Raw genomic sequence first — 12325 nt, forward strand, 5'->3', positions numbered from 1 at the left:
AAATGACTTGAATTATTGACTAGAAGTATTCAGAAACATGCTTTGAGGAATAGCTGCTATTCAGCTCTAGTTAACAGTGGTGATCAATTGAGTTTCTTATGTTTTAGCAAAAAATTAAAAAAGAAACTGATTTGTAAATGTAAGCGCTTTTTTTAAATTCTGAGAGAATAAAGTAATTCAGAGTTTGGTAACTAGAGTCAATAGATTCAAAGCTTTCCATTTTAAACAGTTACATTGTTTCCAGTTTCTTATGAAATTATGGTTATGAAATATAGTTATTTTCTTTTCTAAAACATGCTACTATAGGGGCGCCTGGGTGACTCGGTCAGTTAAGCATCTGCCTTTGGCTCCTGTTGTGGTCCTGGGGTCCTGGGATTGAGCCTAGCGTGGGGGTCCTGGGATTGAGCCTAGCGCGGGGCTCCTTGCTCAGTAGGGAGCCTACTTCTCCCTCTCCCTCTAGCCTTCCCCTGCTTGTGCTCTCCTGGTCTCTCTCTGTTAAATAAATAAAATCTTTAAAAAATAAAATAAAATAAAATAAAACATGCTACTATATAACAATCCTTTGTAGGAGTGTCTGTAAACTCCTTAATTGTTCAGATTCTATTCCTGCCTCAGCATTTAGTTAGCTATATGCCTTTTGAAAAGAATTATGACACCTTTAGTGTAGGATTGCCAGATAAAATACAGGATGCCAGTTAAATTTGATTTTCAGATAAACAAAAAATTATTTTGCATAATTAAATATTGCATGGGACATACTTATGCCAAAAATTATTCACTGTTACCTGAAACTCAAATTTAACTTGGTATCCTGGTGTTTTTGTTTTTTTGTTTTTTGAGGAGATAAACCAATTTTATTGTCCATTACTATGTTATACAAACATCTAGGAATAACAGATGGGTACAGAAGAAGTAAATGAATAGTAAATAAGAGGGCAACGGAAATTTTTTAAGTTTGGATTATTTTCCAGGATGTTAGGCTGAAAACCATCTCAAAGCATGTGTGTGACTGATTTCAGAGTCGGTCTGTTCCCTGGGCAAGGCCTGCCATAAATTTAAGATGTTCAATGTCTTTGTGTGCTCTAAACTGGCTCTTGACAAAACTTTTGAGATCTATGAGAAAAGTAATGTATTCCTGGTGCTCCAGGGCTGTGCTGAGCTCCAATAACTCATCTGCAGAAGTGTTAATCCACCCCTCAGTCTGCCAAGAAATCCATCAGGTGGTCATATAAGGCTTAGGTCATGGAATTGGCGTTGAGTGTCCTTTCACGCAGACTCGCCAATGGACTGAAAGTTCATTTTCCTGATAGAGAAAATGTCACTTTTGTCCTCCTCTTCTAGCCCAACCTCATCTTCTGGGCTCCTCCTCCCCATCAAATGTTGGCAGGATGCTCTTGTGAATGTTGAAAGAGGCAGTGATCTTTTCTCTGGCAACTTTCTCCAATAATTCAGCTTCTGTCCCATTCACTTCCAGCTCCCAACCTCCAGACATCTTGGGAAGGGACTTAATGCTCTGTATCTTCTTTTCCTCTTTAATTTCATCATTCAGTAATTCAACAAAAGTTTTGTCCTCCTGGGTGTGCAGAGCGTCGCAGCTGCACTAGGCCCATGTGCACACAGAGTAGTCCAAAGGTCTGCACGCACTGTCGGGGCGTGGGGGTGCGTCTGGCACGGAGTCAAGCCCCAGTCAAGCCCAGCCTGAGCATCATGCAGCGCCGCAGAGGCAGCATCCCAGCCGCAGACAAGTGCAGGTGCGAAGGATGACCCAGGCTGAAGATCCTGACCCTCGCGCCGGCGGAAGTCCTGCCCCTGGGCATCCTGTATTTTTATTTACTAAATCTGACAATCCTATTTTTTTTTAAAGATTTATTTATTTACTTGAGAGCGAGAGATAGCGAGAGAGAGCACGAGTGGGGTGGGAGGGGTATAGGGAGAAGCAGGCTCCCCACAGAGCAGGGAGCCTGATGTGGACTCCATCCCTGGGACCATAACCTGAGCCAAAGGCAGGAGCTTAATTACTGAACCACCCAGGCTCCCTGACAATCCTATTTATAAGTCTCTGTTTTCCAATAAATGTAATGGATGGTTCTTTCTCAGATTTAACATCGTATAATTCCTATCTGTGACAGACTTTTTTATACAGTACAATCATTTGTGTTATTATTCATAATTCAAACTTTCCAACTCTAGAATATCAAAGCAATTTATCACTGTCTTATTGATGAAGAAACTAAAAGTTATGAAATTATTTTCCAAACTTTCCTTCAGATATGGGGATTATAAATTCCCACTAATAAAACTGTAACTGTAAAATGACTAACTTCACTGAATTGCCTTGACTTTGAAGTTTAACGACATGCTAATGCTGAAATAACTAGGTAACTTACTGGGTTTTTTGCTAGACTTTTACAGCCAATATCATTTGAAGCACAGAACTCACAAATGGAAGGATTGTATTCCAAAACTACCATTAGCATGTTCTACCAACTCACTTTTTAAATTCCTCAACTTCCTCTAACATTATAAAAAAACAAAAAGTGAGGGGCGCCTGGGTGGCTCAGTCGTTAAGCGTCTGCCTTCGGCTCAGGTCGTGATCCCGGGGTCCTGGGATCGAGCCCCGCATCGGGCTCCCTGCTCCGCGGGAAGCCTGCTTCTCCCTCTCCCACTCCCCCTTCTTGTGTTCCCTCTCTCGCTGTGTCTCTCTCTCTGTCAAATAAATAAATAAAAAATCTTTAAAAAAAAAAAGCTTTAAAAAAACAAAAAGTGAGATATTTCAGAAAGAATTGGAAGGAAGCTCTTGGGTGTTGAAATAGTGTTAGCAATAGCTCAGCTTGTTCTATAGCATTGACAGATTGCAAAATTTATAACATGCACAAGAATCATGCCTGCAGCTATGAGGCAACACTTAATCCAAATCAAAATATATAGAAAGTAGCCTCATAATTGCCTGACATAAAACTATGTTTTAGTAACATTCCAAATAAAAGGTCACTGATAGTCATAAATAGTTCCCATGCAGTCAGGGAATTCAGAGGTTAAAACTGATACGGTTGTATATCAATCCTTCGCACCCTTGGAAAGAACATCTTAATTCCATTTTCATGTTTTTATTCCAAAGATAACTATACATTATTTACTTAGTATATTCCCAGATCTCTGTATGAGAATATTTGTTCTTGTTGACTCAAGTTATCCACCTTATTTATTACAACAGAAAACTGTAAATACAGATCTAGAAAATATATACTAACTGAATTTATACAGTAGCTCCTATAAATACATAATCATACAAAAACACACCAAAGAAAATCACCTTATGCAAATAATCTTCTACCTAAGTATCTTATAATGTCTGATAAATGCTATATACCCAGAAGAAAATATTTTAGTCAACAGTGATCTGCATAGCTCCTTCTACTACCTTTTTTTTGGAGTACTTTTTTTTTTTTTTTTTAAGATTTTAGAGCACGAGCAGTGGGAGTGGCAGAGGGAATGTCAGAGGGAGAAGCAGGCCCCCCACGGAGCAGGGAGCCCCGATGCAGGACTCCATTCCAGGACCCTGGGATCAGGACCTGAGCCCAAGGCAGTTGCTTAACCTACTGAGCAACCCAGGCATCCCTGGATACCCTACTTTAAAATCAACCTTTGAGTACCTTTTTAATTCAGACTTAGACTTGTATGGTCAAAGCTGCCTGAGTACCCTCGATGTGCTAGACATTCTGTTCAGTCTGTTAATGAAATAGGTATTATTTTCTCCATTAACATATAAAAAGGACTCAAAGTTGATACACTCACATATATACAGTTTATAATTCCACCCTTTTCTGTTTCCTATCACATTTTTCCACTTCTACCACAGTCACCAGCGCAAAATAGTTAAAATAGCCAATAATTAATGATCAAAAAATGAAAAAAACTATACCTGATATGTGCTAGATATAGTAATTTCTATTACTTTACTTGGACTTTTAGTAGTGTGCTCTTTCCATCATACCATCCATATTCCAAATATATAGTTTGTGAGTTATTTTCCTTGACTGGCTGCCTTTGATATTCCCAGGTAATTTTTTTTTTATTTATCTTGTAAGTAGAGGGAAATATACAGTGTAATTAATTTAGGTCAAGGGTAGCTCACTCCAGAATGCATCTGAATTTCTGATCATCTTTAAATTTTTGTGTTTTGCTTTTCTGACCTTCATATTTCTTGGATGAAACTGGAAACATTCACAGTCTCAAAGTCTCCCCAAACTAAAGTAGGTCTTTTGGGACAAGGCAGGTTTAGGTAGCCAGTACCTTTGACCTAGGATTCAGAGATGGGAAAGGATATTCAGCATGATATTTATATAATAGTAATTTTCTGTGGACTAACCCCTTGCAGCAAGGTAACTGTAATGTTACTAAAAATAATAAAACAGCAAAAAATAACTTTTGCTCCTCATTTTGCCACTTCACTAGTATTGAGTCCTCAGGCAAGTCATTTGCTTCAATTTGCAGAACTGTAAAATAGAGATATCTCTGCAAACTCTTAAAGGACTCAAACTAGACTCAGTGAAAGAAAGCACTTTCCAAGTTGTTACAACATGAAGTTTTGTTATTAATAGTCCGTATACATAAATTCAATAGTTTTTAATGCAATGAACTTGATTACTCAAGTAATCAAGATGGAGACTGAGACTCATTACAGAGATAAGGAAGTGAAGATTCAATAGTTGAATGACTTGACCAAGGTCATCACAGGCACAAAAATCCAGAAGCTCCCAGTGTGAAGCGGGAAGAGTTCTGCTTTGCAGACTAGGCCTTAACCAAGACAAAAGTGGCTCCCATTCTTTAAGGGTTTCCATCACCCTTACTGGATGCTTATTTTGCCTTCACTGAATGCTTATTCTTTCCCAGAAACAGTAACTCTTCTAATGTTACCCAGATAGGGAGTAGCCAAGCCAGGGATGTGAACCCAAGTCTGTCTGGCTCCAGAGCCTGAGCTCTTAACTGCTGTGGTACTTAGTTAACCACACACATGCTCAGCCTCTCAAGAGAAAAGGCAGAGGAGTTGGATGAGGAGCTCCTGGCAGAATGAAATATGCTGAGACTTGTTAGGTTTTATGTCTGGAAAGCCAGAGTCAGTGGCTGCCTCGGTCAAAGTTGTACATTTTGAGATATATGGAAACCGACAAGTATTTAAGGGCTTACGAAGCTCCTTAAGGGAGAAAAGTAGCTCCCATCTATAGTTACAATTCAATAGGCAATATTAAGATATAATTAAATTTACTTTTTTGTCCTTAGCCTATTTTTGTTTTTTAAGAAAAGGGAGAAAACATCCATATAAGAATGGTGTTTAAATTATAAATCATGGGGCGCCTGAATGGCTCAGTCGGTTAAGCGTCTGCCTTCGGCTCAGGTCATGATCCCAGGGTCCTGGGATCCAGCCCCACATCGGGCTCCCTGCTCAGCGGGAAGCCTGCTTCTCCCTCTCCCACTCCCCTGCTTGTGATCCCTCTCTCGCTATGTCTCTCTCTGTCAAATAAATAAATAAAATCTTAAAAAAAATTATAAATCACAAGGTTAATTTTAACAGAGCTGATACTTTTATTTTGAACTTTTAATTTCTTTTTCCATTTTTTAAATTCAATTAATTAACATATAATGTATTATTGGCTTCTGAGGTAGGGGTCAGTGATTCATCAATCTTATATAATATATCCAGTACTCATTACATCACGTGCCCTCCTTAATGTCCATCACCCAGCTACCCCATCCCCCACCGCCCTCCCTTCCAGCAACCCTCAGCCTGCTTCCTATGATTAAGAGTCTTATATGTTTTGTCTCCCTCTCTGATTTCGTCTTAGTTTTATTTTTTCCTCTCTCCCCCTATGATCCTGTTTTGTTTCTTAAATTCCAAATATAAGTGAGATCATATGATAATTGTCTTTCAAACAGAGCTGATACTTTAACAACATAAAAGGGCTCACTGTTTTCCAATGAGTTAGACAATTACTGCTAATAACAGAATTATAGAATCTAGAAACAGAAATTCATTTTGACAAAAAGACATCTTAGAGAGGGAGTAAGAAAATGGATTTTAGAAAACTTGGTGTTGATATAGCAGAATCTGTAGCTTGGAATTTGGATGGGCACTGAAAACTCTGCCCTCCTGCATGCCTATAGTACGAAATATTTTACATGTCTGCATGACCATGCATGTTTCCAGAGGCCTCACTTCTATCCTGGAATGTGTGCATGTTAATAAGAGTCTTTGCTTAGAAATATATATGATATTATAGAAATATAGTGCCATTTATAAGAGCCATAGCATACTAAACTCAGGTATTTCTTCTTTTGATAATTAGGTTTGAAAAAAATGTTTTATTTTATCTATTGGAAGAGAGGTAGGGATCCTACAAATGACTATTGACCAATTTTCTTTAGATTTTCACTTGATTGAGTCCCACAAAAATATTACTGATGAACCTAGTGGTCTGTCAGCCCCTCCAGGGCAGAGGCAGTATCTTTGCCATCTTTGTTTCTCAAACTCAATGCTAGGTATTTCAGATATTCAATAAATACTCCTTTTATTCAAAATTTAATTCATAAATATATAATCTACTTGGAAATTCTATGCTAAGAAAATATACAGAGATTTTCTAAATTTTGAAAGATAAAATATAATAAAATTGACAAGAAATCATATTTATTTTGGTATTTTAATTTTTTAATTTTATTATTTTTAAATTTATTTTATTATTATTATTGATAATTATTATTTTTATTATTTATTATTATTATTATTATTTTATTTCGGTACTTACAGTCTCTAGAATGCTTGCATATTAATGACCCCCCCAAAAGATAAATGATATAAATGATAATATAATTATAATTCCAAACATAAGGCCATGAAAAGCACAATTTACACTTTATTCTATAAATAGTACTATTCTTATTTTCTTTAAACTCTGATACAAGTAAATGTTAAACTTCATAGAAGAAAAATGGATTTACTGATATTTTGGAAATGGTATAGCCAAATATGACCTCTTCTGTTTACTAGTATAAAAAAACCTATAAAAAATATAACATCCTCCACACGCAAGTACCCTCCAAAACCATACGTGTGGACTACAATACTTAAATAGGAAATATGTATTAAACACTTAAAAATATAATCATTATTTACCATTTCATTTGAGTATGTTACTTATTTCACATACTATAAATTTTATGAGCATTCTTTACAAATAAAAATGGCTATGATTACCATGGTTATTAAAAACTACATAAACAATACAACCTTTAGTTATTGTATATGCTTTTAATTTTTTTTTAAGTAAGCTCTACAGCCAGTGTGGGGCTTGAAATCACGACCTTGAGATCAAGAGTTGCATGTTCCATGGACTGAGCCAGCCAGGTACCCCTGTTTTGCTTTTTTTTTTAAAGATTTTATTTATTTATTTGACACAGAGAGAGAGAGACAGCTAGAGAGGGAACACAAGCAGAGAGAGTAGGAGAGGGAGAAGCAGGCTTCCCACCGAGCAGGGAGTCTGATGCGGGGCTGCATTCCAGGACCCTGGGATCATGACCTGAGCCAAAGGCAGACACTTAACGACTAAGCCACCCAGGCGCCCCCCTGTTTTGCTTTTAAATAAATGTAATTAACAATTGCTCCAGAAGTAATTTCAATGGACAAAACTAATCTGTAAGTTTTACATACATTAGACATTAGACAAACACACAATCACTTAAAAATTTAATCATTTTTCACAAATTCTTGCAAATATATTTCTGTCTTCAGAGCAGAGTGCCCCCCCCGCTTGTGCTCTCTCTCTTTCAAATAAATAAATAAAATCTTAAACATTATATATATATATAGAATTTATTTTCACCTTTGAAACAATTACTGGGCAGTTTGAAAATGAAAGGCATTAAAATAAGATGATAAATAAGAGAAGAAGGAAAAGCAGTTATGCCAATGGTAAAGATAGAGACAGTGGTGACTAAGTAGAAAACCTGTCAAAGAGTCCTGGCTGCCAGAGGAAAAAAAAAAGATTTGGGTACTTTAGGATAAAGCTCTCTCATGGAGTATTTATATGGAAGACACTGACTTCTAACAACACTATGTTTTAAGTCAGTAGGAGTACTCTAAATTATAAGAACACGATAAGAAGATAAAATGATAATAAACTATAATGTATATATTCCAGACTTGGGAATAAAGCCATGAGCCTGACTTAGCTCTCTGTTGTCATCAATAAACTCTCATAAAGACCTTAATAATAGGGGCGCCTGGGTGGCTCAGTCGTTAAGCGTCTGCCTTCGGCTCAGGTCATGATCCCAGGGTCCTGGGATCCAGCCCCGCATCGGGCTCCCTGCTCTGCGGGAAGCCTGCTTCTCCCTCTTCTACTCCCCCTGCTTGTGTTCCCTCTCTCGCTGTGTCTCTCTCTGTCAAATAAATAAATAAAATCTTAAAAAAAAGACAATAATAATAATAATAAAGACATGCTTGCCTGAGATTAAGGGGCTTCTCTGAGATACAGAGTCTGAAGAGGTTCATTAAAATTGAATACTACCTTCCAACATCTCTGATCTTGCTATATAAAACCTCACATACAGGGGCACCTGGGTGGCTCAGTCGGTTAAGCGGCTGCCTTCGGCTCAGGTCATGATCCCAGGGTCCTGGGATCGAGCCCCACGTCGGGCTCCCTGCTCGGTGGAGAGCCTGCTTCTTCCTCTCCCTCTCCCTGCTGTTCTGCCTACTTGTGCTCTCTTTCTCTCTGTCAAATAAATAAAATCTTTAAAAAAAAAAAAAAACCTCACACACATGCACACACATACACAATCTAGTAAGACATAAAATAAGCACTTTCTTTAGGTTATACTATGCTAAAGTGAAGTGCACACGAAGATATTTATCACCTCTGAAGTATGATTTTTTTTGTTTTTTTTAAAGATTTTATTTATTTGACAGAGAGAGACACAGCAAGAGAGGGAACACAAGCAGGGGGAGTGGGAGAGGGAGAAGCAGGCTTCCCGCAGAGCAGGGAGCCCTATGCGGGGCTGGATCCCAGGACCCTGGGATCATGACCTGAGCCGAAGGCAGACGCTTAACGACTGAGCCACCCAGGCGCCCCTGATTTTTGTTTTAAATAAATCTATTCAGTGGCACTTATACTCGAATATTTAAACATACTTAAATATTAAAAAGTTTTTCATTGTCCCAAATAGTTTACAAAATATTTAGACAAACTCCAATTCTATTTCTCCAATAATTTTTACATTGCCCACTTTATACAGTGTTGTTTGCTTTTTATATGAGCACATACGTATTTATTAAGTATGTAAACCTTTCTCCATTTCAATACTCTCCAAGCAGAAATCTGAAACCTAAACTATCATTCAAAGAGATATATAGCTAAATGGATCTTCTTTCTACCTGGTGATTTTGAAACTAACCCCATCAGGTAGCTAACCATGTGGAGAATAAGTCTCTCCCAAAAGGGACAAACTCACCATCTGTTCCATTTAAAATGGTCTAACAGTTATTTAAAATTGAAAACACCTGTCCTGATTTAAGTTTCCACCTGCCTCTTAAAATTTCACTGAGGAATGGAGTCTTTTTTTTTTTTAAAGATTTTATTTATTTATTTGAGAGAGAGAATGAGATAGAGAGAGAGAGCATGAGAGGGGAAAGGGTCAGGGGAAGCAGACTCCCTGCTGAGCAGGGAGCCCGATGTGGGACTCTAGGATCATGACCTGAGCCGAAGGCAGTCGCTCAACCAACTGAGCCACCCAGGTGCCCAAGGAATGGAGTCTTAAAGGATTTCTTCACTCCTTTATTCATTCCACAGATAGCTGCAAAGAGCGTTCAGTGTTCTGGGCAATCCTTTCAGGTTGCAAAGGATGAGACATGGACCCTTAAGTTCACCCCCACTACACACCCCATTATTGTGTAACTGAAAACTAAAAATATCATGGGGCCCAGGCCCCACCTAACAGAATTTACTGGGGCTAAGAAAGGGAAGTGCTAATTCTACCCATGTAGTCAGGAGGTCTTTCAGAAGAGAAAATACCTAAGTACACGCATTAAAAATGGTTGGATGGAATGAAGGGAGGGAGATTTCCAGAGATAAATTTACCAAAATCTTGGAAACTTGGGTAATTTTGCAATAGTTGAGCATAACCAGAGGAAAGGATTGGGAGGAGGTAGTTTATAGCAACTGTGATTACTGTTTTGCTAATGAACTATGTATGTAACTAGCAGACTCTAGGGAGTGTAGGTTAGTACCATATGAAAAGAACATCAGGTCTAGCCTATTAGTGATTCGGAAAGTTGTCAACCATGATTATACCTAAGGAAGGCTAAGTAATGCCTGGAATGCCTCCAGGATACTTCAGTCCCGTGCCCTTCCATCTTAATACTCAATTCCACGATTGCAGCAGCTAGGAAAGAGAGCATAGAGTCAAGCACTGGCCCTTCAGTGATTCCACCAGGAAATGAAACGTTTCATGTCTGTTCACATTTACTTCCTAAAACAAATTACATCGCTCTACCTAATTTCAGTGGGGCGGAGAGTGTAATCCTACCTACGCCTAAAACTAGGAGGACAGGAAAAATTGGTGATCACTGAAACGTTATGAAAATGTTTGATGTTTCAGGTTAGACTAACGGAGTCAATATTTATTAGCATGTCATAAATTAAGATCGAAACTAATTAAAGTTTAATTTTGATTTTTGTGATCGAAAGTCAATAGACTAGTTTCACTGTTACTCAATGCTTGCATTACTGTCTGTGCAAGCAACTGTAAAAGTTAGTCATTTAGAGGCATGATTAATTCATGAAATTGTTTAACCTTATTTAGAGACTAAAAGCCAGACATATTTAATTTAATTGATTAATATTTAAATCAGGTAAAATATTAAAATGCAACTTTTTCTGATTCGGTTTCATTATCTAAATAAGCTACTTTTCCCCCCCTTTTCCTATGTAAAGATACATTGAAAGGAATGTATTATGCACAGAAAGGAATACATAGTAATGAGTGCCCATAACAGACAAATGGCATATTGCTAGGTATTTAGTATGTTAGTTTCAGCAATCTTTTTGATTGCTACAATGCTTACATACTAAGGAGCATTTAGTCAAGACTTAGTTTTACATATCAGTTTAATTTTTACCATCTGTCAAACGTTATCCTATCACTGAGGTGAAGTGGCCAACACAGATTTGTTACATGATGCTAATATCATAAGAGTCCTCCTTTACCATGCTTTCACCTAGTCTCTGCAATAGTTCACTGAAATATTTTTATTCTTAAACTGTAGTCTGAGGTTAATTTCTTAATTTCACGTTATTTTTCTGAAAGCAAGCCTTTGGGCCCATCAAAAATGGCTTGCACCTTACAATTGGCATTTATAATATACAAGATATGCAAATATACCTATTTGTCAGGTGTAAAGAACCATCTACAGAGCAGGCGCATGGGAACTAAAATGTATAAACAAGCACGCAGCTGCGTCTGTGATTCTTTTATTCCTGTAAAATTTCCAAGAGGTGAATAAAATCGATCATTTGTTCTTAGTTAATAGATTATCATCAGACATTATTTTCCAGTCCTCATGTCACAGCTGTTATATGCTTAAAAAGAAAGAAAGAAAGAAAGAAACACGCCTCTGAAGACAGGGCAAGCTTAAACCTGCCACCGATTAGAAAAATCAGTGTCACAGGTGCGCTTTTAAACGAATAGCAACCTTAGAGGTCAAGTTGGCGGGGGGGGGGGGGGGGGGGGCAAAAGAAACAAACCGCCCTGGATGTGGAAGGTCGTACCACAGGGAGAGCGAGCTGCAGGCCCAGTTGGGCGAGTTTCTCCCCGCACTTCCGCGGCAGCCCAGGTCCTCCCCTCCGGTCCTCGCAGGGCAGGTACCCTCCCTTCCTCCCCACCTGTTCGGCTCCCGCGCGCCGGGCTTCCCGAAGCGACGCCCTAGCGATGGGAATGGGAACTCTCTGTACGGGAGTTTCCTTTCCGTTCCGCTCCCCCAGCCGAACCCCAAAGACCCGAAATCGGGTGGGAGGGAAATTCCTACCCGGTTCTCGCCCACCCCCGCCCGTTTTTGTCTCCGGCTCACTGCCTCTCTCGCTCCGATGCCACCGAGCCTCGTCACCACTTTTGGGTGGCCGACCGGCGGAGGTGGCGGCGAGCTCCGGGGCTCTGGGCAGGGAAATGGGGCAGGGTGAGTGAGCCGGCTAGGGGAAGGCCCCGCGGCGCCCGGTGAGGGCCAGCCACCCCGCCCGCAAGGCAGGGGGAGGCGCTGCCTCGGCCCGGCCCGCGCGGGGCT

At 39.1% G+C, this 12325-nt stretch overlaps 1 protein-coding gene and 1 pseudogene across 4 annotated transcripts in view; one reads left to right on the forward strand and one right to left on the reverse strand.

Annotated features, from left to right (window-relative positions):
- Nucleotides 1-1015: 1015 nt before the first annotated feature.
- On the reverse strand, nt 1016-2477 carry LOC116630858 (annotated as a pseudogene).
- A 9665-nt stretch (nt 2478-12142) lies between these two features.
- Nucleotides 12143-12325, forward strand: part of COBLL1 (cordon-bleu WH2 repeat protein like 1) — a 159085-nt gene continuing 158902 nt past the window's right edge. For all 4 annotated transcript variants that reach the window (XM_032409219.1, XM_032409225.1, XM_032409232.1 and 1 more), the window contains exon 1: nt 12143-12220. In XM_032409219.1, coding sequence (XP_032265110.1) covers nt 12211-12220 — 10 coding nt within the window. In that variant the 5' untranslated portion in view covers nt 12143-12210. The remainder of the gene's footprint in view (nt 12221-12325) is intronic.

The sequence above is a fragment of the Phoca vitulina genome, unplaced genomic scaffold, assembly GCF_004348235.1.
Source record: "Phoca vitulina isolate PV1807 unplaced genomic scaffold, GSC_HSeal_1.0 scaffold1, whole genome shotgun sequence".
Taxonomy (NCBI): Eukaryota; Metazoa; Chordata; class Mammalia; order Carnivora; family Phocidae; genus Phoca; species Phoca vitulina.